This window comes from Crocodylus siamensis, chromosome 1, assembly GCF_052110815.1.
Source record: "Crocodylus siamensis isolate JL-2025a chromosome 1, ASM5211081v1, whole genome shotgun sequence".
Lineage (NCBI taxonomy): Eukaryota > Metazoa > Chordata > Crocodylia > Crocodylidae > Crocodylus > Crocodylus siamensis.
This window is the reverse complement of record NC_143395.1, coordinates 425137294-425164230: the sequence shown is the minus strand read 5'-3', so window position 1 is coordinate 425164230 and position 26937 is coordinate 425137294. Positions and strand designations below refer to the sequence as shown.

At 51.4% G+C, this 26937-nt stretch overlaps 2 protein-coding genes across 2 annotated transcripts in view; one reads left to right on the top strand and one right to left on the bottom strand.

Moving 5' to 3' along the window:
* The window catches only part of LOC149875738 (nuclear GTPase SLIP-GC-like), a 62766-nt gene extending 48898 nt beyond the window's left edge, over positions 1-13868 (bottom strand). The window contains exon 1 of the mRNA XM_090031134.1: positions 13806-13868. The gene's annotated coding sequence lies outside the window, so the exon portion shown is untranslated. The remainder of the gene's footprint in view (positions 1-13805) is intronic.
* A 4545-nt stretch (positions 13869-18413) lies between these two features.
* LOC149875737 (nuclear GTPase SLIP-GC-like) overlaps positions 18414-26937 on the top strand; it is a 61459-nt gene continuing 52935 nt past the window's right edge. The window contains exons 1-2 of the mRNA XM_090031133.1: positions 18414-18494; positions 20465-20627. Coding sequence (XP_089887259.1) covers positions 20594-20627 — 34 coding nt within the window. The 5' untranslated portion in view covers positions 18414-18494; positions 20465-20593. The remainder of the gene's footprint in view (positions 18495-20464; positions 20628-26937) is intronic.

Below are 26937 nucleotides of genomic sequence, written 5' to 3'. Positions count from 1 at the left end.
TTCAACATCTTCATCAGTGACTCTGATGAGGGGGTAAAAAGCACCCTGTTCAAATTTGCTGATGACACTAAGATGTGGGGAGATGTGGGCACACTAGAAGGGAGCAATAGGCTACAGTCGGACCTAGACAGGTTACAGGGGTGGGTGGATGAGAATAGGATGGGATTCAACACTGAGAAGTGCAAGGTGCTGCACGTGGGGAGGAAAAACCAGCAGCATACCTATAGGCTGGGGAACTCCCTTCTCATCAGGGCAGAGGCAGAAAAGGATCTTGGAGTCATCATTGACTCCAAGATGAACATGGGCTGGCACTGTGGGGATGCGGTCAGGAAGACCAACCGCACCTTGTCGTGTATTCACAGATGCAGCTCGAGCAGGTCCAAGGAGGTGATCCTCCCCCTCTATGTGGCACTGGTCAGGCTGCAGCTGGAGTACTGCGTCCAGTTCTGGGCGCCGCACTTCAGGAGGGATGTGGACAACATGGAGAGGGTCCGGAGGAGGCCACCTGCATGATCGGGGGCAGCAGGGCAGGCCCTACGAGGAGAGGCGACAGGACCTGAACCTGTTCAGCCTCCAAAAGAGAAGGCCGAGGGGGATCTAGTGGCCTGTTACAAACTAGTCAGCGAGGATCAGCAGGCACTGGGGGAATCCATGTTCCCCCGAGCACTACCAGGAGTGACTAGAAATATTGGTCACAAGCTGGCAGAGGGTAGGTTTAGGTCAGACATCAGGAGGCGCAACTTCACGGTCAGGGTGGCTAGGATTTGGAACCAACTTCCAAGAGAAGTGGTGCTGGCTCCTACTCTGGGGGTCTTTAAGAGGAGGCTGGATGAACATCTTGCTGGGGTTGTTTGACCCCAGTACTTTCTTCTGCCATGGCAGGGGGTCGGACTCGATGATCTGCTCAGGTCCCTTCCGACCCTACCAACTCTGAAACTCTGAAACTATAATCTAGACCCCCTCTCAATAAGTCTCCCATGCGAGGTACAAAGGAGAATTTTATTGGTTACAAGGAGTAGGTTTGGAATAGTGTACATTGTAGAGAAATATCAGAAAAATAACTTAGGGCAAACAGTGGCATGGTAACCTTTGATTATGTATTTGTGTTACTGCAAGCTATATATCTAGTTAGATCTGAAGTAGCTTACTCACAAGCATCATCCAGAGGCCAGTAGAAATTCCCCCTGAAGGCAAGCAATTCATTGACCAAGAGTTTCAAGAGAGAGAGTGAGTTTCAGATGGTCCAGATTCTCTGAGATTTCTCATGATGGCTGCTGCTGGGCCTCCTGGGCAGTCCTTAACTTATATCATCAAGCCTCTTCTTATAGACCCCCCAGGGTATGAGCCAGCACCACTTCCCTCAGAAGTTGGTTCCAGATACTAGCCATCCTGACCTTGAAGTAGTTCTTACGGTTGTCTAATCTAAACCTCCTCTCCAACAACTTGTGGCCGTTATTCCTTGTTATGCTGGGGGGGGGGCGGGTGCTCGGGGAAACAAGGTCTCCCCCAAGCCCTTCTGGTCCCCCCTAGTTAGTTTATACTCGGTCTCCAGGTCCCCTCTCAGCCTTCTCTTGTGATGGCTGAACAGGTTCAGGTCCCGCAGTCTCTCAATGTAGGGTCTGCCCTGCTGTCCCTGGATCATGTGAGTGGCTCTCCTCTGGACCCTCTCAATGTTTTCCACATCCTCCTGAAGTGTGGCGCACAGAACTGGACACAGTATTCCAGCTGTGGCCTGACCAGTGTTGCATAGAGGGGAAGGATCATGTCCTTGGCCCTGCTCGAGATGCACCTGTGGATGCACGACAAGGTGTGGTTAGCCCTGCCAACCGTGACCTTGCATTGGCGGCCCATGTTCATCTTGGAGTCAATAATGACTCCAAGATCCCTTTCTGCCTCTGTGCTCTCAAGAAGGGAGTTTCCCATCTTATAAGTGTGCTGTTGGTTACTACTGCCCACGTGCAGCACCCTGCACTTGTCAGTATTGAAACGCATCCTGTTTTTGTCAGCCCACTCCTGTAACCTATCCAGGTCTTGCTCCAGTCTTTCCCTCCCTACTACCGTACTCACATCACAAATTTTGGTATCATCAGTGAATTTAAACAGGCTGCTTTTCACCATGTCACCCAAATCACTGATAAATTGAACAGTGTGGGCCCAAGGACTGAGCCCTGGGGGACTCCGCTGCCCACTTCCCCCCAGGTTGACTGTGACCCATCCACCACCCCCCTCTGAATGCAACCCTTCGGCCATCTGCAATCCATCTGACTGTGTAGGCATCAATACCACAGTCTCCTAGTTTTTAATGAGGATGGGGTGGGAGACGGTGTCAAAGGCCTTGCTGAAGTCCAGAAAGACTACATCCATGGCGACACCTGCATCCACTGCTTTTGTGACCTGATCATAAAAAGCAATCAGGTTGGTCTGACATGACCTGCCCCTAATGAAACCGTGCTGGTTGCCCTTGAGCATCATCCCTGAAGCTGGCCCATTGCAGATGTGCTCCTTGAGGATCTTCTCAAAAGAGTTTCCCTAGGATTGAGGTAAGACTGACGGGCCTATAGTTGCCTGGGTCCTCCCTCCTCCCTTTTTTAAAGATGGGGAGCATGTTGGTTATCTTCCAATCATCTGGCATCTGGCCTGAGCACCACAAGTGCTCATAAAGCCATGCCAAGGGCCCTGCAATAACCCCTGCTAGCTCCCTCAACACCCTGGGGTGGAGAGCATCTGGACCCGCTGATCTGAACATGTCCAGCCCCTCCAGAAGCTCTCTAACCCGGTCCTCCCCAACCCGAGGTCTGGAAGTGTTCCCCTCAAGTCTGTCTTGTATCACGGTGGGGAAATCCCAGTCCCTGCACATGAAAATGGAGGTGAAGAATTGGTTAAAGAGGTCTGCTTTCTCCTCTGGTGCAAGACCTTATGACCTCATTTACCTTGTCCAATGTAGGCCAGCAACTGTCGGCTGCCAGCCAATCCATTTGAAATGCATCACTGGTTGCTGGGTAGACTAGCAGGATCTCTAGCCCCCTCCCAGTCATGATGACATTGCTTAGAACAATAAAGCATTTAATCCCCCACCCAGGTGTGTGAGGTCAGTCATGTAGGCAGAGGGAGCAGGTTTTCCCCTCCCTCAGGAATGTATCCAGCTCAGGTTACAACTCAGGGTTACACAACTCCAACTGGGCCAGAGATGTCTGTCTTCTGCAGTGACCATGGTAACCAAATGGCCAGATAGCATAGTTTGGGGAGAGACAGAGATGGTATTCTGCCATAGCAGGTCCTCAGTGCCCTGTAGCTTTATACCAAGATGCTATGGAATAGGGGCCTGAACTGCCTAGCCAGCAGGACTGTTTACATGAGTTAATGGCAAACGTGTAGAAACACCTGCAGTATCAGGGACTGCCATAGCAGGGATCACTGTTTGCAGTTCTACAGCCCGGGTAATACAGGAGCTCAGTCCCAAGGGGACCATGGGTATCCTTGGCTGCTTCTATAGTTTGTGCAAGAAGGAGAAAAAAATGCTAAATCTGTGAGTACAACCCTGCACAGACTTGCCAGGAGGTTCTCCCTTCATACCCCATGGCAGAATCCTGATGCCTTTGAGGAGTAGCATCTCCTCAGGAAGTGGGGAGGCATGCACTGGTGTGAAAGAGAATGGGGAACGAAGCCAGATACAACTGTCTTTGCTCCAGCAACCAATGTAAACATGATTAATGAGATAAACCCAGAGGTTTCAAACAGACATCCATAGTGTTAAAACCTCTGACCTGCTATGGCCATTCTGAGTTTTTTGCAGAAAAAGAATTGCTCTACTATTTTCCTGTAGTCAAAGTTCAAGTGAAAGCTCAGGGCTGGTGTCTTCCAAAGGAGGTCTTGAGTCACTAAATTATAGAAAATGAAGGCTGAAGGGACTTCAGAAGGTCACATCTAGTCCAACTCGCTGCTCAAAACAGCTCCAACTACAGCATCCCAGCTAAGATGTTGTCAACCTGAGTCTATCAAAACCTCCAAGGATGGAGATTGCACCACCTCACTGGGTAACCTGTTCCAGTGCTTCACTACTGTCATAGTGAGCATGTTCTTTCTAAAAGCTAACCTCAGCTTCCCTCACTGCAACTTGAGCCCATTGCTCCTCATTCTGTCATCTGCCCCCAGTGAGACCAGTCCCGCTCCATTCCCTTTGCAGCCCCCCTGCAGGGAGTTGAAGGCTGCTATTCAATCCCTCTCAATCTCTCTTCTCCAGACTAAGTCAGCCCAGTTCCCTCAGCCTCTCCTCACATCATGTCCCCTGTGGCAGAAAGTCACCTTGGTTTCTCCCCAAAATCTCTGCCCTGTGACAATGTGATTAAATCTCTGTGCTGTGACCATTTGATTAGGATGGGCCCAGCAGAGGCCTCAGCCTATCTCTTTAGGTAACCTGAGCTGGCTACATTCCTGAGGGAGGGGGGAACCTGCTCCCTCTGCCTACGTGACTGGCATCAGCTACCTGGGTGAGGGGCATCTACCTGGGGGGCTGGAATCTGCCCAGCAACCAGTGATGTATTTCAAATTGGTTAGCTGACAGTCAACCAGAGCTGGCCTCCACTGGACCAGGGGAATGAGGTCACAGGGGCTATATAAGTTAGGACTGCCCAGGAGGAGGTGGCAGCAGCCATGCGGGGCACTCAGAGAAGCTTGACCATCTGAAACTGGCTCTCTCCCACAAAACTCACAAGCTAGAAATGGCCTGACTCTAGAGGGGATTTCACCAGCCTCTGGATGAAGCGTGTGAGTAAGCTACTCGAGATCTGATAGATATCTAGCTGACAGTAACTCAGATGCATGACCAAAAGGCTACCTCAGCCAGACTGTTTGCTCTTCAGGATTTCTAGGATATTGCTCAATCTTGTACCCTATTTTCACCCTACCCCTGTAACCAATAAAGTTCTCCTTTGTGACAGGTGTGGGAGACTTCTTGAGGGGTGGGTCTAAATTATGCCTAAGAGACCCCTTAGGTCTGCAGACTAAGGGAGACTTTACTTTTTGCCCCCTGACTTGAGGAAGTGCCCCAAGTGCCTGTACCGGGTTGAGTATCTGTAGGACTTTAGGCCTGTGTTTCCCTGAGGACACAGGGCCAAGAGTGAATCCCTGCCTGGGGTGGTGGCAGCTACGTTACCCCCAGGCTAGCGAGCGTGCTCCAGGAAGGGGGTCAGCCGGACATAAGACGCCCCTAGGGAGGCATTCGGAGCCTGGCAGGTGGGCGGGCACGGGGAGGTGGGCAGCTCAAACCAGGAGCGCCCCCTACTGGCCTGCCACACATGGTGGAAGTGGTGGGATCCGAATACCCTTCTGTTTTACAGGCATAATTTGGAAAGTGTAATAGAGTCACTGAAATCCCTTGAGCAAACAATTTCTAATTTGGCATCGGGTCGACTGGATAGTGTAGATAGCCAGGATGGCAGATGAGTATGTCCAAATGACCGTGCCTGAACTAAAAGAATAGGCAAAAGACAGAGGCCTTCATGTGAAGAAAGGGCTAAAGAAGGAGGAACTGATTAAACTCCTGAGCGACAATGACTCAGCCACAGAGCAACCTTCATGCACGCCAACTCCTGAGTCCTCCCCAGAATCACAGTGCCTCACGCCAAGACTGCAGTCCTCAGGGAGATCAACTCCTACGGAGGAACGCTGGAAGTACCAGATGCAGCTAGAAGCCGAAGAGCACGAGCGGGAGCAACAGAGCAAGCTCAAGTATGAGCTAGAGTTGAAAAAGATGGAGCTGGAGATCCAGCATGAGCATGAGCATGAGAAGGCACAGATGGAGCTGAAAAGGATGAAGCTGGAGTCCCAAGAGGCAGAGGCCAAGCGCAAGCACGAACTGGAGGTACTCCATCTGCAGCCCAACAGGGAAGATGCAGGCCCTCTGCGAGCGCCTGGGGGACACCCCAAACCGAACTCATAGATTTCATAGATTTCATAGACCTCAGGGCTGGAAGGGACCTCGAGAGATCATCAAGTGCAGCCCCTGCCCAAAGGGCAGGAAATCAGCTGGGGTCATAGGGTCCCAGCAAGATAAGCATCCAATTTACTCTTGAAGGTGTTCAATGTAGGTGCTTGAACCACCTCTGCTGGCAGACTGCTCCAGACCTTGGGGGCTCAGACAGGAAAGAAATTCTTCCTTATAGCCAGTCTGAAATGGTCTTGCAGGAGTCTGTGACCATTCGACCTCATCATCCCTTGGGGCGCTCTGGTGAACAGACGTTCCCCCAGATCCTGGTGGTCACCCCTGATAAACTTATAGGTGGCCATCAGATCGCCCCTGAGCCTGCGCTTTTCCAGGCTAAAGAGTCCCATGGCTCTCAGCCTGTCATCGTAAGATCTGTTTTCCGGACCTCTGATCATGCGTGTGGCTCTCCTCTGGACTCTCTCAAGCTTCTCCACATCCTTTTTGAATTGTGGAGCCCAAAACTGGACACAGTACTCCAGCTGCAGCCTCACCAAGGCCGAGTACAAGGGGAGAATGACGTCCCGGGATTTGCTCGAGAAGCATCTATGGATGCACGCCAGCATTTTGGTCGCTTTATTAGCCGCAGCATCGCACTGGAGGCTCATGTTCATCTTGTGGTCAATGATGACCCCCAAGTCTCTTTCTTCCATAGTGCTAGCAGTGTAGCACTGCCGAGCCTATAAGGAAGCTGCAGGTTTTTCCTCCCAAGATGGAGAACCTTGCATTTTTCAGTGTTAAACACCAACAGGTTCTCGTCTGCCCATTTGCTGAGCTTGTCCAGGTCAGCCTGGATCACTCGCCTATCTTCTGGCACGGATGCTTTGCCCCAAAGTTTGGTGTCATCGGCGAACTTGGCCAGTCCACTCCTGACTCCAATGTCCACATCGTTAATGAAGATGTTGAACAGGATGGGTCCCAGGACAGAGCCTTGAGGGACCCCACAGGTCACAGGGCACCACGATGAGTGACTGCCATTGATTACAACCCTCTGGGTCTGACCACGGAGCCAGTTTCCCAGCCAGCGGATTGTGGTGGACCCAAGGCCACAACTGGCCAGTTTGCCCAAGAGGTGATCATGGGATACCAGATCAAAGGCTTTTTTGAAGTCAAGATATATGACATCAATCTCATCTCCCTGGTCCAGGTGATAGGTCACCTGGTCATAGAAGGAAATGAGATTGGTCAAACAAGACCTACCCGCAACAAACCTGTGCTGGCTATCCCTTAGAATGTTAGCCTGGGCCAGTCCCTCAAGGATGGCCTCCTTAATAAACTGTTCCAGGATCTTCCCCAGGATAGAAGTCAGGCTAATGGGCCTGTAGTTAGCCGGATCCACTCTCCTCCCTTTCTTGAAGATCGGCACCACATTGGCCTTCTTCCAGTCTTCGGGCACTACACCAGAGCGCCAGGAGTTTTCAAAGGTCCATGCCAGGGGCTGGGCTATGACGCTCGCCAGCTCCTTGAGTGCCCTGGGGTGCAGATTGTCAGGGCCGGCTGACTTGAAGGTATCCAACTTCTCAAAGTGTTCCTTCACGAGGTCAGCATTGATGGAGGGCAGGGGATCCCCATCACCTGGATCTCCCTGTTCCATAGCAGGCATGGGCGTCCCATGGGACTGATGAAAGACTGACGCAAAGTACCTATTTAATAGGTTGTCTTTCTCCTGGGCATCAGTTGTCAGTTGCCCCATCTGGTTTAGCAGGGGTCCAACATTGCCCTTGCTTTTCCTCCGGCTCCCCACATATCTGAAAAAGGACTTTTTGTTGTCCTTGATGCCTGAAGCTAGTTGGAGTTCAGTTGCAGCCTTGGCTTTCCTGGTTTGGTCCCTGCAGGACCGGACCAGCACGGAGTAATCCTCCTTGGAGGTGAATCCTGTCCTCCAGCCTTTGTAGGCTTTCCTTTTTAGCCACAGGAGGTCCGCTAGGTCTCTGGAGAGCCAGGGGGGCTGCTGTGCCTTCTTGCTGCCTTTCCTCCGTGTTGGAATAGACTTAGCTTGTGCACTGAGGATCGCTTCCTTGAGGAGCAACCACTCTTCTTGAGCTCCCATCACCCTGGGGTCATGGTCTGTTAGGGCCTGACTGATAAGCCTCCTGAGCTTGTCAAAGTTGGCTTTCCTGAAGTCAAGGACTTCTGTGTTGCTGACTGACTTGCCAGCTTTACGGCGGATGGTAAAGGTGATCAGCTCGTGGTGGCTGTCACCCAGCTTCCCATCGATCACTAGGTCGCCGATTCAGTCATCCCCCATAGCCAGTACCAGGTCTCACAGCACTTTGCCTGTCGTCGGCCCATAAACGTCTTGAGTCAGGTAGAGGTCATCCACGCACGAGAGAAAGCTTTGCGACCGCTTGGATTTTGCTGAGTGATCTTCCCACAAGATGTCCAGGTAATTGAAGTCACCCATGACAACCAAGGTCCTGGAGCAAGTGGCCTCAGTCAGTTCCCCGGCAAACTCCTGGTCAAGCTCAGGACTTTGAGTGGGAGGTCTGTAGTAGACTCCCACCGTTGTGTCCCCTGTGCCAAATTCCCCATGAATTTTTACCCAGAGGGTCTCTAGCTGTCCATGCCGGTCGCCAACATCAGCTTGCAGGGACATGTAGCTTTCCTTCACCTAGAGAGCTACACACCCGCCCCTTTTGTCAACACGATCCCTCCTGTACAGGGTATAGCCCTCTATACCCGTGGTCCAGTCATGGGTGGAGTCCCACCAGGTCTCTGTTATCCCAATGACATCGTATTTCTTTGCAGTGAGCAGGAGGATGAACTCGTCCTTCTTGTTGCCCAGGCTCCTGGCATTAGTGTACAGGCAGGCAAGTATGCCCTTGGGGGCTCTTGCCTTGCCCACAGATTGTGCCAGGGCTGGGGCAGGGGTGGGCTCCCTTAAGTGCCTTGGTCCGCTGGCTTTGTCGCTCAGCGGGCCAGCAGGCGCAGTAGTCCCCCCATCCCCCAGTGGGCTTAGTTTAAAGCCCGGTGGAACAGGTCAGCCAGCCTGGCTGAGAAGAGCCTCCTCCCCCGGGGAGAGAGGTGGAGGCCATCTCTTCCCAGCAGCTCGCTGCCTCTCTCACCAAAGAGTGGGCTGTGGTCATGGAAGCCAAAGCCTTCCCGATGACACCAGCGCTGCAGTCTTTGGTTCACTGCATGGATCCTCCTCTCCCTCCTCAGCCCATAGCCCGAGACTGGGAGGATCGAAGAAAACACCACCTGAACTCCCAGACCCCTAAGCCCCGCTCCCAACTCCCTGTAGCAACTCATGACCTGGCTGGGGGTGCTCCGAGCCGTGTCATTGGTGCCCACGTGAATAAGGAGCATGGGGTAGTGGTCTGTGGGCCAGAGGAGCTGCGGGATCCTCTCTGCAATGTCTTGGATGTGGGCCATGGGAAGCAGCAGACTTCCCGGGCTAAGGGGTCGGGGCGGCAGATTGCCTCCTCAGTGCCCCGCAGGATGGAGTCTCCCACAACAAACACCTTACGCTTTGTCCTGGGGAGAGCGGGGCCAGTAGCTGCGGTCGAGCCTGGGCTGCCTGCGGGAGCCGGCAACTGCGGGGGATCTGCCGGGGCTGCAAGAGGTGCGTACCTGTTGCTAAGCTCTGGCGAGGGCGGGCCCTTGGTGCGGCGAGCCATTGGACCCTTGACAACCTTGGTCCATGCCCCTGACTGGGCAGAGCGGGAGGTCCCAGAGTCCTCCTTAGTCCTGGAGGGAGACGGAGCCCTCTTCTGCAGCTTCCGGGGGAAAAGGGCCTGGCAGTAGGAGTCTATCTCCTGCTAGCAGTCCCTGATGGCACGCAGTCTCTGGACTGTGGCCTGGAGCTCCTCCAGCTGGCGTGCCAGAGACCGCAGTAGGGAGCAGACCCTGCAAGGGGAGGTGGCCATGCTTCCGGGCCCCAGAGCCTAAAAAAGGGACAGGCAGCCCCTGCAGCCAAGAGCCAGGGGCTCCATCTGCGTGGAGCCCGGGACCATGGGCTTCGTCTGGGCGGCCGTCTCTGAGATGCCCGATGTGGGGGCCACAGAGCCCGAGGGGACCTGAGGGGTGCGGTGCATGCCCATCCGTGTCATGCCTCTGGTAGGCTGGCTACGGCTGGGGCTGGCTATGCCTGGGGGGTCGCAGGCAGGGTCTCGTGCCCTCCTGCGCCCTCCCCTGCGCGAACTCCGCGCTAACTCGTGCGCCTGTTTGTGCAGCCTGTTTGTGCAGCCTGTTCGCGCGGCTCCAGTCGCATGGCTCCCTGGGGGGATGGGCCAAGTAGGGGCCTGGGCAGGGGCTTGACCCGGCCCGGCACCAGGCAGCGGCCTCCTTCCAGCAAGTGAGGAGTTAACCCCTTCCCAGCACGAGCCCACTTACCTCCGGCTGTGCTGGGGGTCGGCAGGGTGCTCGGCGGCTGCTGAGGGGGTGTCTGGGGGGCTTCGGGGGAGCGAGGGCACAGCGGGCTTCACCCGCGCCTCTCTCACTGCTCTGGAGCCTACCTGAGTGTGTTGGGAGTCCATGGGGTTCTCGCCATTCGAGTTGATGTTTGGGAGGCAAGTTCGAGGTCCTCTCGATTTGGTGAGAGAAGAGTGGGAAGGGAAAATCCCTTCCACCAAGACCTCCGTGGTGGAGTATGTCCTGAACTTTCGTCAGAAACTGACTGACATGATGAAAGTGGCACGAGAGTCCCTGGGGCAGGCCCAGGAGAAGCAGAGGTCCTGGTATGATGAAAAGGCTCGCCTGCTTACCTTTGACCATGGTGATAAGGTCATGGTTTTCCTACCACTAAAGACAGATAAGCTGCAAGCCGCTTGGGAAGTGTCAAAGATCAAAGTCTTTGATTTCGGATGCCAATGGCAAAAGGTCAGAGGCTAACACAACAAACTCTGTATCCCTCTGTAATAACAGTGCTGCATACACACACCCTTGTCTGTTCCTCATCCAAATCACTCGAGCTCCCTACACAAGAAAAACTAACCTTGAATTGTATATAACACGTGAGATCACAGAGATGGAAGGGTTAAGGGTAATCCAGCCTTCAGTGAGTCCCTGGGCCAGCCCGGTGGTACTCGTCCGGAAGCAGGATGGGTCCATCTGGTTCTGTGTGGACTACTGGAAGCTGAACGCTATCACCACCCCTGATGCATACCCTATGCCCAGGATGGACACTTTGCTTGATCACCTGGGCTCAGCCAAGGTCATCTCTACTCTCGATCTGTCCAAAGGATTCTGGCAGATGGCACTGGATCCGGATGCCATAGCCAAGTCCACATTTACCACCCCTGAGGGACTATATGAATGTATGGTTTTACCTATCGGTATGTGGAACTCTCCTGCAGCCTTTCAAAGTCTGATTAATAACCTGCTACAAGGATGACATTGCCAACTTCAATCAGGACTTTGAATCACACCTGATTCATCTGACCACCATGTTAAGCAAGATCAAGCAAGCTGGTCTTACATTGAAAGCCAAAAAGTGCCAGTGGGCACTATCTGAAGTGGTATATTTGGGACATCGTGTGGGTGAAGGTCATATTGCTCCCTTGAGGGACAAGATCGAGGCCATTAAAGACTGGCCACCTCCACAAACCAAGAAGCAAGTCAGAGCCTTCCTTGGCCTGGCTGGATATTACAGATGGTTTGTCCTGGGATTTGGAGCAACGGCAGCTCCCCTACACGAGCTGACCAAGAACGGCAGCCCTGATCCAGTGGTCTGGAGGCTGGGGTGCCAAGAAGCATTCGACACCCTAAAGGCTGCCTTGGTCAAACAACCAATCCTGAAGGCACCGCTTTGATAAACCCTTCTATGTCACCATGGACGCCTCCGACACAGAACGAGGAGCCGTACTCCTACAAGAGCACCAAGAGACATGACACCCCATGGTGTACCTCAGCAGGAAGTTAATCCCTCAGGAGCAGAACCTGCCATCTATCAAGAAGGAGTGTTTGGCAATTGTCTGGGCACTGAACAAGCTGAGGCCCTATCTATGGGGGCAGCCGTTCACTGTCCTAACGGACCATGCCCCACTGCAGTGGTTGCAGACGATGCAAAACCCCAATGCCAAGCTTCAGCGATGGGCCTGGCAGCTTCAAGAGTTCAACTTCACCATCGAGCACATCAAGGGAAGCCAGAGTGTGGTCACAGATGCCCTGTCACGAAAGGACTCTGAGTAGTTCATTGGATGGACTCAGACCAGCCTGAGAGCGCTCTGGTGGGGGAGGTCCTGAATGTGCTATTATGTTTTACATGTTTTATTATTAAGATCAGTATTATGTGGTGTGTAATTTCTCTTTAGGGGTGAAAGGCGACCCCTCCAAACTAGCACGCTTGTCTCCATACCTCTGTAAAGCTACGGATCCAAGCTTTTAAAAGACAGGGGGGAAGTGTGGCAGAAAGCCACCTTGGTTTCTCCCCAAAATCTCTTCCCTGTGACAATGTGATAAAATCTCTCTGCTATGACCATTTGATTAGGATGGGCACAGCAGAGGAGACACACCTCAGCCTGTCTCTTTAGGTAACCTGAGCTGGCTGCATTCCTGAGGGAGGGGGGAACCTGCTCCCTCTGCCTACGTGACTGGCATCAGCTACCTGGGTGAGGGGCATTTACCTGGGGGGCTAGAGTCTGCCTGGCAACTAGTGATGTATTTCAAATTCGTTGGCCGACAGCCAACCGGAGCTGGCCTCCACTGGACCAGGGGAATGAGGTCACAGGGGCTATATAACTTAAGACTGCCCAGGAGGAGGGGCAGCAGCCATGTGGGGGACTCAGAGGAGCTTGACCATCTGAAACTGGCTCTCTCCCCCAAAACTCACAAGCTAGAAACAGCCTGACTCTAGAGGGGATTTCACCAGCCTCTGGATGAAGCGTGTGAGTAAGCTACTTGAGATCTGATAGATATCTAGCTGACAGTAACTCAGATGCATGATCAAAAGGCTACCTCAGCCAGACTGTTTGCTCTTCAGGATTTCTAGGATATTGCTCAATCTTGTACCCTATTTTCACCCTACCCCTGTAACCAATAAAGTCCTCCTTTGTGACCGGTGTGGGAGACTTCTTGAGGGGTGGGTCTAAATTATGCCCAAGAGACCCCTTAGGTCTGCAGACTAAGGGAGACTGTACTTTTTGCCCTGGACTTGGGGAAAGTGCCCCAAGTGCCTGTACTGAGTCGAGTATCCATAGGACTTTAGGCCTGTGTTTCCCCGAGGACACAGGGCCAAGAGTGAGTCCCTCCTCGGGGTGGTGGCAGCTACGTTACCCCCAGGCTAGTGAGTGTGCTCCAGGAAGGGGGTCAGCCAGATGTAAGGTACCCCTAGGGAGGCATTCAGAGCTTGGAAGGTGGTCGGGCGCAGGGAGGTGGGCAGCTCAAACCAGGAGTGCCCCTTACTGGCCCGCCACATCCCCCAGCCCTCCAACCATTTTCATTGCCCTCCACTGGACTCTCTCCAACTTGTCCATAGAGTCTATAAAGGTTGAGAACCACTAGGTTAGATAATAAACAGTTTCTCTAAGCAGCACCCTCCTTGAATCATTCCAGACTCTACACATATTCCAGCAAGAAACCCCCTCTATTTCTCAGAAATCATAAAAAAATCATAGTAAATTAGGGCTAGAAGGGACTTCAGAAGGCCATCCATTCCAACCTCCTGCTTGAAGCAGGACTAAATAGATCACTCTAGGCAGAGTTAAGTTGAGTCAGGTTTTCAAAATGTTCAAGGATAGAGATTCTTCCACCTCTCCAAGTAACCCGATCCAGTGCTTCACCTCCCAGATAGTGAGAAAAGAATGCCTTGCTTACCCCCTTACACCAAGCAAGAAGAGGGTAATTTTATAGCCTCTTCCCCCACAAAATAGCAATAGACTCATACCTAAATTATTCCACTGTCTCTGAAATGAGCAGCCTCTGAATGACTGCTGCTTTCTTCTCCTTTTTGTGAAGCAGCAGAAATGAAACTTAGCCTACAGCAGTAATTGACTTCATGCCAGGCTCCTCCTCACTTCCTACATGGCCTGGCAACTCAAGCATTCGAAAGGTCATGGGGCTGGTTTTTAAAACAAGAGTTTGGGCTTTGGCTATTTGCTTACTCATTTTGGAGCCATTAGACTGAATGCAGCTCTCATTTTCCTTAGTACGAATCTCACACAGCACATAACTGTAGGAGTTTGGATTTCAGGAGCAATACCAATAATTGTAAGGCCTGTGGCAAAATCACAAGCATTGGCAAAAGCAAATGTTGCTTAATTGGTTAAGCACTGGTGCTGGATTTGACCCATAAGGCAGAGTTCCTAAATAGTTTAAATGTACTTGCTCCTCTAGGGGCTAGAGTCAGACCTAACCAAAACCCTGGATGTAGCCGTAACCCACTGTTGTGTGCATGATATACAGTATCTGGGTCTGATATAATTAAGTCTCAACCAAGCTCAAAGATGCACTTTCCTAACTTTGCAGGTCCAGGGTTCAATCCTTAGCAATGACCATGACACCAACACTGCTGAGTTGCTTAGGGAGGTTGTTCTCTACAGTTTTCATGGCAGGTCCTTCTTCCTCATAGAGAATGGAGACGGAGCCTTGTGCTAACCGCACGGATATACCGTTAGCCCCCCCAAGTTGAAAGACCCATGAGCAAGGCAGCCTTCCTTCCTGGGAAGGCTTGAGGCAGTGGCATCCATGCTGAGGGGAGCTTGTAGGTTGTGGAAAAGTCCTCCACTGTCTCCGAGGGGATTTCCAAGTGGGCATGGGCAAGGATGGGGAACTTGCCATAAAGGACCTGGGAGCAACCACCATTTTGTGGTGGAGTTTGCACCCATGTGGCTGGGAGAGAAATGCCAGCCTCCATGTTGTACCAGCTTGGCTGGATGTGGCCTCTATGCTGAGGGAATCATGTGGCAGCCGTGGCCTCAGCTTTTCAGGGTTTTGGAGCTGCAGTACTGGTTGTCCTGCACTTTCTGTTTAAATTCACTGATGATACCAAAATTTGGGGTGAGGTGAGCACACTAGTAGGGAGGGAAAGACTGCAACAAGACCTGGATAGGTTACAGGGGTGGGCTGATATAAACAGGATGTGTTTCAATACTGACAAGTTCAGGGTGCTGCACTTGGGCAGTAGAAACCAGCAGCACACTTATAGAATGGGAAACTCCCTTCTTGAGAGCACGGAGGCGGAAAGGGATCTTGGAGTCATTATTGACTCCAAGATGAATATGGGCCGACAATGCGAGGTCACGGTTGGTAGGGCTAACTGCACCTTCTCATGCATCCACAGGTGCATCTCAAGTAAAGCCAGGGAGGTGATCCTCCCCCTCTATGTGATGCTGGTCAGGCCACAGCTGGAGTACCGCGTCCAGTTCTGCGTGCTGCACTTCAGGAGGGAAGTGGACAACATTGAAAGTGTCCAGAGGAGGCCACCTGCATGATCTGGGGACTACAGGGCAGACCCTACAATGAAAGACTGCAGGACCTAAACCTGTTCAGCCTTCACAAGAGAAGGCTGAGGGGGGACCTGGTAACAGTCTATAAACTCACTAGGGGGGACCAGAAGGGTTTGGGGGAAACACTGTTTCCCCTTGCGCCCCCTGGCATGACAAGGAACAATGGACACAAGTTATTAGAAAGTAGATTTAGATTAGAAATCCGCAAGAAGTACTTCACAGGGCAGCTAGGAGCTGGAACCAACTTCCAAGGGAAGTGGTGCTGGCTCCTACCCTGGGGATCTTTAAGAAGAGGTTTGATGACTACCTGGCTGGACTCATCTGAGTCCAGTCTTTTCTCCTGCCCAGGCGGGGGGTCGGACATGAAGATCTACAAGGTCCCTTCGACCCAACTTCTATGATTCTATGATTCTGGCAGGAAGGTAGGGAGCAGCCTCCTTGATGAGAGGCAGCTTGTGGCAGGACTCTTCTTGAAGAGAAAAATAGTAGACATAAAAGTGTTGGGTTCTGTATCAATACAGGACAGAGGACAGAGTAGCAGAAAACTGGAATGTCCTCTACGATGGCCACCCTAGACTCAGGGTCCTCCATGTTGTGATGGAGGTTGGCAGTGATGTGGTTGCCTGCAGCCTGAGCTACAGTTTGTGCTGAAGTGTAGTGGGGGAAGTGGGTGCTGCCATGAAGGGGATGTTTTGGAGGGAAAATGGCCAGCAGATGAAGGGGGGACTCTTCACATCTGGGGTGGCACTGGGGGGGGAGGAGGCTGTTTGCACTTTGGTAGGGAGTGTCTGCCATGGGGTTGGGGATTCACCCCACACTTTGTGAGGGACCATGGGGCTGTGGGGCAGCCCCAGCTTGGGACTGGAGTTCATCAACCTTCCTGTGAGGCAGCTTGAGGCTGGGTGATGTGGAGACAGGCAACCATGTTGTGAGGTAACTTCGGGCTACGTGTGAGAGAATTTGGCTGCCTGTTGCTGGAAGGGCAGGTTGAAGCTGGGTGGTGAGGGGCAATGCCCCTCTGTTTGGGGGAGAGTTTGTGGCTGGGGGTCAGTGTGGGGGTCTCCACCTCCCTTTGGGGCAGAAGGACCAAGCAGAGGGATGGCAGCCTGTAGTTAAGAGGAGGTTGGCCACAGGAGGCTAAAAATGTGAGATGTGACAGGGAACTGGAGACTCCTGTCACCAAACAGGATCAGACTCATTGATTACAATGGGTGAGTAAACAAGTGGGCAAGATAAATGCTAGCCAGAGGGCAGGCAGTGGGAAGGAAGAAAGAGTGGTAGGAAAACTAGAGCAGTCAGTCCCCTCCATGGGGGGTCCTGGGAGTCTCCCAGCATTTATTTGAGAAACAGCAAAGGCATGGCAGCCAAGTGAGGAAGAAGGGCTATTCCCATTTTATAGGTGAGGAAGCTGACTCACAGATGGGGACAATGGAACATGCCTAAGGTCTGTGGCACAGCTAGTAATATCCTCAGGCAGCTCTAAGGCAGGCAGGAGTGGAGGACCAGAGGAGGGCGTCTTCCCTTGAAGACCTCAACAGCCATAGGCTTCACTTGTTGGCAAAGGATTTCTTTGTTTTATTACTCACAAAACCCCCCCTACTTATGCTCGTAATAGTGGTATGGACATAAGTTGTATACCTAGACTTTGCACAATCAAGGGTTTCCAGGCCTTCCATTATGCCCTGAGAAAAACAACTTTTATTTACATCAGATGCTTTCTGTACCATTTAATAAATTAATAGAAATCATAGGAATTAAGGGCTGGAAGGGACCTTGAAAGATTGTGGAATCCAACCCTCTGTTCTGGGCAGGAGTACTGCTGAGATCAAATGATCCCAGCCAGGTGTCTGTCGAGTCTGCTCTTGAAGACTTTCAAGGTTGGGGACTGCGCAACCTCCTTGGCAAGTCTATGCCAGATCCTGGTCACTGGGACTGTGTGAAGAGGCTATTTGCTTCGGATTCAGCTGATTTGGGGGACAGTGAGTCAATCTGGTGATTTCAATCACTGTCCCAAATCAATTCAGCCGAATCTGATTCAGAGATTTGGCTGCTGCCCCACTCAGGCCCCACCCCCTGCCTGCTGTCCCAGCTCTAGCAATGGCTGCCCTGCTCTCACCAACTCCTGACTCTTTGAAAAAGTAAGCTCCAATTCACCAGGTGCTGCCCCATACCACATGGGGGGGCCTCTGCCACAGGCCCCCAGACCACCGCCCACTCTCCTACACCCCCCATAGCTGCCCCTCCTGGCCCAGCTCCTGCCCTCCCCACTCCTCCAGCCTCCCCTCCCCACCCCTGCCCCCTACTTACCAGCTCAAAGTCTGGGTCCAGCTCCCTGCCGCAGCCAGTGGGGACTACCCAAATCACCAACGCTCTCTGAATCTTTTCCAAATCAATTTGGAGAGCTTCAAATCAATTCAAACTGATTCAATTTGGATTCAGAGATTTGGCCACCAACTCAGGCCGATCTCCTCTGAATTGAATCAGCACCCAAAGCTTCACACAGCCCTCCCTATTGGTCACCCTTACCAGAAAGAAGTCCTTCCTTACATCCACCCTGAAACCATCCTCTAATGGTTTATGGCCATTGCTCCTTGTCCTCCCCTGGGGTGCCCTAGTGAACAGTTTACTCCCAACTCCCAATATTCACCCCTACACACTTACAGACAGCCACAAAGGAGTGACTTGGTGGCAGCCTATAAGTACATAAGGGGTGTGCATCAGGATCTGGGGGAACCCCTGTTCACCAGGGCACCCCAAGGGATGACAAGGTAAAATGGTCACAAACTGCTGGAAGGCCTTTTTAGACTGGACATAAGGAAAAACATCTGAGAATTTCATTTAAATCACTAGAAGCATGGTTTCTAGCACTTATGCTCACAGAGAAAACCCTGAAATTGGGTTGTGAATGCAATAAAAAGGCTCCAGAATCAATGAGGCAAAAGAATCTACAATTTATTTTTGCTTTTTAACCACTGGAGCAGCTTTCTTTTTTAAAGTAGTGAAATAGGGAACAGTTTGGCATTACATCACTTGTGGTTTAGGCTTCAGTTTCGTTTCTCCTGCTCCAGGAAATAGAAAATCACTGCCTGCCCAGAAGCTGATCATTTTAAAGAGGTCCAGTATTTCAGGTATGTTTATTTTTTTCCTGTAAAGTCGGTAACTTCTATGCCCTTTGGGGTGCTAAGTGTAGACTTGTGGCTATATTCTGGCAGTTTTGGTTAAAAATAACTGATAGTTTCTTTCCTGTTGGAAGTTGTCAGGATTTGCATGGGCTTTTGAGCAGAGTAAGTGGTCAACACCCTGTGTTACCATTATCTAGCCCTGGGAAGTGAGCTGATTCACTGTCTTTAACACACTGGTTGCAGCGTGTTCTCACTGTTCGGTGTATTTTATCCCCTGGGCAAGTTTCTGTTTCAGGTAAGCTGGTAGTTCGGGGCCCTAATTGAAGTTCTGATGGGGATGTCTTTTTAATTACTTTAATAAATGTGAAGAAATGAATGTTTCACTAGAAAGAACAGACACAAGAGCAACTTCCCATGTTCCTGCAGGAATCAGGTTGCTTTTCTTCAGGTGCCTTAATGCTGACTTTGCCAAGCAGTTCCTGTGTTTGTATTTAAGCTAGGAGCACAGGAGCTGACAAAATGGGTCACATCAGGGGTCCAACTCCTCCGGAGGTGTCTCCAGCAGCAGCTGGCCCCTGTGCTTCAGTGGAAGATGCAACCGTGTGGCGGGGGGCGGCGGTACCTGCTGTGCTGAGCGTCCAGCCTGCATGGCTGGGCTGCCCAGGGAGGAATCAGTCCTGTGTCCAAACCTCCGTTTTCTTTTTCAGTAAAGCACCCACCATAGCCTCCCCCTCCGAGAGACTCCTTCCCTTTCTAGAGGCTGCTGTGTTTTTTCCTTGCTGCCTGGCCTTGAGTCCCTGATCTCTGGGCTTAAGAGCAGCTTCTGGGAATGAACTGAAGCAGCCCCACAGTGAGTTCCTGGAATATGCTGGTTGCCTTGGATGGGTTGGGCCACTCCGTGCTGGGACATGCCACTGCTGTGGTACAGAGCCAGCCATCTTGTTACACGTCTTTAGAGGAAATGTTCTCCTTTCTCTCTTCTCCCTTCCAAAATGCCGAGTCAACCATCTAAACTTTATGGCTGCAACTACAGATGTTCTTCTTATCCGTGAAAGAGTCCAGTCCTCCTTCCAAATGTTACACTGCTTTTGTTCTCAATGCCTTCCACAAGCTCTTTGCACTTTATGGGGACAAGAGGTTTTATGTGCTGTGTGGGACAATGAGGATTCCCTTCTATCGGTCACATATTGGTTTTGAAGTTTTAATTTATGAAAACAAATTTAAGACCCAGCTCCTGTGATTTGCTCTGTATGGGTTGTAGGAGTTCTGGTTGGGTTAGGCTGTAGTTATGCTAAGCCAGGGGTGGGCAATTATTTCAGCTGATAGGCCACTTAATGAGTTTTGATGAGCTGTTGAGGGCTGCACACACAGAATCTTTCAGAAGCCATTATTTTAACAAATTATAGATACAGAGCAAATCATATATTAAAAATCAAACATCTACTATGACTAGGGATCTCCATACATTACATCAGAAGTGCCTCCCTCACTAAATGTTTTTAATTTAGCCACTTATGCCCCACCCCCCTCCCACCCAACTGGCAGAGGTTTTAAATATGCCATGGTTTTTACTTCTCCGGTGATCAGCGGCAAACAGCCCAGCGGGCAGGGCTCCTCCACTAATCAGAGGTGGAGGGACAAGGGGCGAAATTAAAAACATTGAAGTACCCGATACCAGGGGCACTTCTGGTGCAATATACAACCCTCAACATACAATGCCATTTGGCTTAGCAGACCACAGCTGGCGCTGGCTCTGGGCAGGGGCACAGAGTCTTGGTAATTTTCTGGATCATGCTAGTACAACCACCCGGTGCAGACTCGCCATGCAAACAGGACCAGGCTCCAAGTGTCCCGTGTAACAAGGAAACAGTGATGAAAGTGCTGAGCAAAGTGAGAATGGCACCAGCCAGGGCCTGGTGGGTGAACACAAAGCAGGTGGGTTGAAAAAGGTAATGCCAGTCTGTTCTTCCCCCCAGAAAGCCTCCAGAACCCAGACATCCTGAAAAGTCACCTTCACCACGTTCCAGTCCTAATACTTCCTGGCCTTAAAGAGCAGGAATAGACCAGCATGAACTAGCACTCCCTGCTCACTTTGGAGCTGGGCTATGAGAATGGCAAGCAATGCACCACAATACCCAGGTAAGAATATGCCCTGTCTTTTCTCTGCCAGGATAATGTATAAATCAGTACGCAGCAGCCATGGTCACTCTTGTGTCCTCTTTCTGACTCAGTGAAGCTTAAATTCCTTCTTATGCAATAAAAATAACTGAACAGGGAGTAACCCTTCTTCTCCAGCCACTTGGTTAGGCACCTCTTCAGGGAAGTGGAGAATACAGATTTGAATCTTACCACTCAGAACTGAGAGTGGGACCCACGTTTCTTATGTGCCAGGCAGATGCTTTCCCTGCTGGTCCATCATACAGATGTGGGCTCACTATTGTTACTTTAAAATAAATTATCCACTTGCTACTGCATTTTGTGTGGAGCCGGATCTGAGAGGTGCAATCAGAAAACACCTATCAGATCTGAAATGGACAGATACCTAGGGCCAGATCCTGTTCCATCTATTAGCTACTTAAGAGAGAACAAAGGGGTACCTGCTGAAATTAGCAGGAGACAGGTGTGACAAGGGACTGTCCTAGAGCCAGTTACAACGTTGGCCTGCCCACCTGTATAGGACAGTCTGCCTGCCCGACTCATCTGCCATGCCTTTGGTGTAACTGAATAGCTGTTTCATAGTTTCATAGTTTCTAGGGTCGGAAGTGACCTGAGCAGATCATCTAGTCCGACCCCCTGCTGTGGCAGGAAAGAGTACTGGGGTCAAATGACCCCAGCAAGACGTTCATCTAACCTCCTCTTAAACACCCCCAGGGTTGGAGCCTGCACCACTTCTCTTGGAAGCTGGTTCCAGACCCTAGCTGCCCTGACCGTGAAGTCGCGCCTCCTGATATCCAACCTAAACCTACCCCCTGCCAGCTTGTGACCATTATTCCTGGTCACTCCTGGCAGTGCTCAGGGGAACAGGGACTTCCCCAGTGCCTGCTGGTCCCCCTGACTAGTTTATAACAGGCCACAAAATCTCCCCTCAGCCTTCTCTTTTGAAGGCTGAACAGGTTCAGGTCCTGTAGCTTCTTCTCATAGGGCCTGCCCTGCTGTCCCCGATCATGCAAGTGGCCTCCTCTGGACCCTCTCCATGTTGTCAACATCCCTCTTGAAGTGGGGCACCCAGAACTGGATGCAATACTCCAGCTGCGGCCTGACCAGTGCCGCATAGAGGGGGAGGATCACCTCCTTGGACCTGCTTGAGATGCATCTGTGGATGCATGACAAGGTGTGGTTGGCTTTCCTGACTGCCTCTCCACACTGCCGGCGTGCGTTCATCTTGGAGTCAATGATGACCCCCAGATCCCTTTCCGCCTCCGTGCTGACAAGAGAGGAGTTCCCCAGCCTGTAGGTATGGTGCCGGTTGTTCCTCCTGAGGTGCAGCACCTTGCACTTGTCTGTTGAAACCCATCCTATTCTCATCCGCCCACCCTTGTAACCTGTCTAGGTCTGATTGTAGCCTGTTGCATCCTTCCAGCATCCCCACGTCCCCCCACATCTTAGTGTCATCAGCAAATTTGAACAGGTGCTTTTTACCCCCTCGTCCAAATCACTGATGAAGATGTTGAACAGTGCGGGCCCGAGGACCGAGCCCTGGGGGACCCCACTGCCCACGTCCTTCCAGGTTGAGAAGGACCCATCCACTACCACTCTCTGGGTGCGGCCCTCCCGCCAGTTGGCGACCCATTTGACTGTGTGGGTGTCTACACCACAGCCCCCCAGTTTCTTAATGAGAACAGGGTGAGAGACAGTGTCAAAAGCCTTCTGGAAGTCCAGGAAGACAATGTCCACTGCTACCCCTGCATCTAATGATCTGGTGATCTGATCGTAAAAGGCCACAGGTTGGTCTGACAGGACCTGCCACTGATGAACGCGTGTTGGTTGCCCCTGAGCATGCAGTCCCCTGCTGGCCCCTCCTGGATGTGTGCCAGCATAATTTTCTTGAACAGCTTGCCTAGGATTGAGGTAAGACTAACCAGCCTATAATTTCCCGGGTCCTCCTTCCTGCCTTTTTTGAAGATGGGGACCATGTTGGCCCTCTTCCAGTCCTCCGGTACCTTGCCAGAGCACCACGAGTGCTCCTGAAGTTGTGCCAGGGGACTTGCAATGACCTCGGCCAGTTCCTTTAGAACTCTAGGGTGGAGATCTTCTGGGCCGGCTGACTTGAATACGTCCAACCCCTCCAGAAGATCCCTAACTAAATCCTCACTAACCCGTGGCCCGTTTCTATGCAGGAGACTGCCCATTTAATGCCCTGATGCCAAGGGCGTAATACACAGCTCTGACCTCCCCTTTACCATGTCCCATGTCTTGCAGGTAGCATCCAAAATCATTTCTACTATTATTCCCCCAGCCTCATTCCTGAGCTACATTTGGCCTCTGGCTCAAAATTGGCCTCAGGTATCCGTAGACATGCCTAGTCCACATGCCCCTTCACTTGGGCCTCTACTCATGCCCCCCCACTCCCCCACCCCCACACATACACACACACTGGGGCCTCTACTTCCCACACACACTCTGCATTCCTTGCCTTGCATTAGGCTTCTAGCCGCTCACACCTTTCCCTCTCACAGGGGCTTCTGGGCCTTACAACCCTTGGGCCTCAGGTGTCTGCCAATATCCCTGGACTCCACGCTTGGCCTACAGTCCGCTCAGGCATCTGTCAACATATCTGGACCTCACTCCTACTCAGGTCTTCCACTAGGCCTCACTCTCATTTAGGCCTCCTGGTCCCTGTGTCACCACCCAAGCAGCCCCACCACACCATCCAACCCTGGCAGGGTGTAGTTTTAGGTAGGGGAGCATGGATGGAGATTTTTCTGGGCTGATACCAATGACCAATGTTTAAGGAGTCATATTGGCCAATACCTATCTGATTCCGATTCCAATATGCAGCCGGGTAGCTTGGAGACCAGCATCTGGCTAGTAAGTCTGTTGTGGGGGAAGGGGCGAGAGGATGTTCTTCCATCTAGGCTGCTTATTCCTGGGTACTCTATTACAGCTTCCACCACATCACATGCCCTCAGTCAGTGGCTCAAAGTCAATCAGCACCCCCACAGGATTCCTCCCATCAGGTAGCTGAATTTCAGCCTCCATCATTTCAGCGTGCTGGCCAGCTGACCTGCCTATCTTCTCTTAGCAGTGATGTCCCCCTCTTTGAGGGGACCTTCAGCCTGTTTTAAGCTTTAGCCCTGCCTCTAGACCAGTCAGGATGCCAGTAGCTCTCTGCAGCCCTGGCCTGTACCTTGTGGTGGGCTTACTTGCCCTGGCCCCCTTGCATTGACTGGTTGAGAGCCCTGGATCAATCACCAAGCAGCTGACTCCTTTCCTCAATAGGGGTCCCCTCCTGAGCCCAGGATAAAGCCAGAACTCATACCAGGCTTGCCCAGAGCTCCAGATATCTTATATCTGGCATCACTTTACTCTATTTGGCTCATGTGAACACCTGGCTTCATCACCAGTTCCAACTGGGGCCTGAGTAGCCTCTCAGGGCCTGCTCTTATACTGAGGCTTTTCAGACCTGCTCCAATCATGTGGCCTCCTGGCTGTCATGTGACCACCTGATAGGCTCTGCCGTCACCTGCTGGCTGCCTCACAGCCTACTCAAGCCCCTAAAGTGGCAAGCAGCCAAAAGTGCACTACCACAACAGGTTTAAAACCAACAAGATAAAGTTCTTTTTTATGCTTGTGGAACTATTGCCCCAGGAGGTTGTTGAGGTGGATAATAGAGCCAGTGAGTGCTCAGCATTTTCTATACACCAAATGCCATTCCCATGTCCCATGTCGGGCACCCAAACAATGGGGCCTTCCAAATAACAAGCTCCTTTAAAAAAAAAAAAATGAAGCCTATTCACTTGCATTAGTAGGAACATTACCAGCAGATTGAGGGAAGTGATTCTGCCTCTCTATGCAGCACTGGTGAAGCCACAGTTTTGGGCACCCCACTACAGAAAGGATGTTAACACATTGGAGAGAGCCCAGCAGAGGGCAGTAAAAATGGTTGGGGTAGAAGTGCACTGATAGAGATTTTGGGGACCAGTTCTGGTTGCTGATATTTAAGGAAGCATATCGACTGATACTGATCCAATATTCAATTAGGGCTCTGTGAAACAGCACTGTTCCATTTCACCTTGATTTTTGAAGGTTTGACAGAACAGTGTTTTGTATCAAATACCATTTCAAGTCAAAGCAGCTCTTCTGTTCCATTCCATCAAAACAGAAAGGTTGTTTCAATGCTGTTCTGATGTTTTGCTGGGGATGGGAAGTCAGACCAGCTGGGCTGACTTCCCATCCTCAGCACTAGATCATGCTGGGGAGGAAGGCAGCCCAGCTGGGCTGCTACCTAGTGCCCCATGCTAGATTGCACTGGGGATGAGGAAACAGCCCATGTGGACTGCCTTCCCCCATAGCACGATCCACCTGGGCTGACTCCCCATCCCCAGAGAAACATAAAAACAGCATCAAAACAGCCTTTCTGTTTCAACAGAATGGAACAAAACAGCTGCTTCAATTCAAAATGAAATACGATATGAAACACCGTCCCATTGAACCATCAAAACTAAAGGTGAAATGGAACAGTGCCGTTTCACACAGCCCTAGTGTGTTCCCCACTCTTACCTTCCCAAGAATCCACCCCAGCCTAAGTAACAGATAGGGTTATTTATTTTAGCTATAACTATTTACAGAAAAGAAGAGAAAAGATTAATAACAAATATAAGACACCTATATACATATATGCATTACGTAGGTGACACAACACCCATTAAAACCCATAACAAAAATATTATCCATAAACACAACAGTAATGAATAGTCCATCCAACAAGTGATTCCACATACAACAGCCAGATCAATATATGTCCATTCACAGATTATAGACACTAACCCTCGGTTCCACTAGGGATTCAGGTCACTCTAGTAAAAATAAATCGCAACACTGCTGTTGCTATGAGTGGTCACTAGATGGAAGCATGCAGCTGCTACAGGCATCTCTGGAGTAGAGTGCATGGTCCCAGTATTTCTTTCAAGCAGAAACCTCTGTCTGGATGGCAGCAGGATGATTCCTTCACTTTAAACAAATTTCTTACAAGCACTACTAGGTTAAATGCTTCCCCATGTTCACTTTCCTTGCAAAACTAGAGCTGCTTAATAGAGACTGCCTCCCTTTACCAGCACGTCCCCTGTTCCTGCAGCCTAATCTCTCCCACGGCTCCAACCCAGCTGCAAGCACAGACTCCCCACTCCCTTTTCCCAGGGCACCTGAGTCCTGAGTTTGCACAGCTCCTCTCCAAGATAAGGGACTCAACTCCTTAATGAGCACCACAGGCTCTTTGTCTTCCCTGGTGTGTTGGCTCCCTGGAGCAGGCTTTCAGTGCCTTCCCTGGGTGGAGAGACTGTCCCAATCCTCTCCCTTCTCTCTCTTTCCCACTGTCTGCTGTATTTATATCCCTGACACAGCCATCCAGACCCCTCCATTGTGTTGGCAATCCAACCAGCTGCATGCATATTTTTAGGCTTGCATCTTTTCAAAGCTCCTGCATGCAAACCCCTTCCTGCCCTTTCTGCAAAGGCATTGCTTCCCTGCCCAGCCTGCTGTCACTGCAGCCAGGCAGTTGTTACACTGAGTCTGCAGAAGAGAAGACAGAGGGGGATTGAATAGCATTCTTCAACTCCCTACAGGGGAGTTCAAAGAGGATGGAGCTGGACTGGTCTCAGTGGGGGCAGATGACAGGACAAAGACGGATGGGCTCAAGTAGAAGCAAACTTTCTCACTAGGAGGTTGGTGAAGCACTGGGACAGGCTCCCCAGGGAGGTGAAGCCTCCATCCTTGGAGGTTTTGAAGACCGGGGTAGACAAAGCTTTGGCTGGGATGATGTAGTTGGGGCTGGTCCTGCTTCAAATGGGGTGGGATTAGATGTGATGTCCTGAGGTCCCCTCCAATACTCATTATCTATGATTTCTATGAATCTATGCTGACCCTTTCTTACTCTTACTTGTTTCTGGCAAAACAGTTAATAAGGAATAAGGTGGTCAATATTCTGATTTTTATTTTTAAATATAATAAGAACACTAGCAAGTTGCCCATCAAGAATGATGGGGAAAGAAGGGTTGGCAGGGACAGAGTCCTGCATCTGGCCCTGCTCCCCTGCTCTCTTCAGGTCTGACCCTGTTTCACCCCCCTCCCCTCTCCCCTTTGGGTGCAACCCTGCTCCACCTTCTTCCCCCTGCTTCAGATCTGACCCTGCCTCCCCCTCTCACCGGTTCTAGTCAGATCCCCCTCACCACTCCCTCCAGTTTGGGTCCAACCCTGCCCCACCAACCTCCCCCCCCCTTTTCAGGCCCACCCC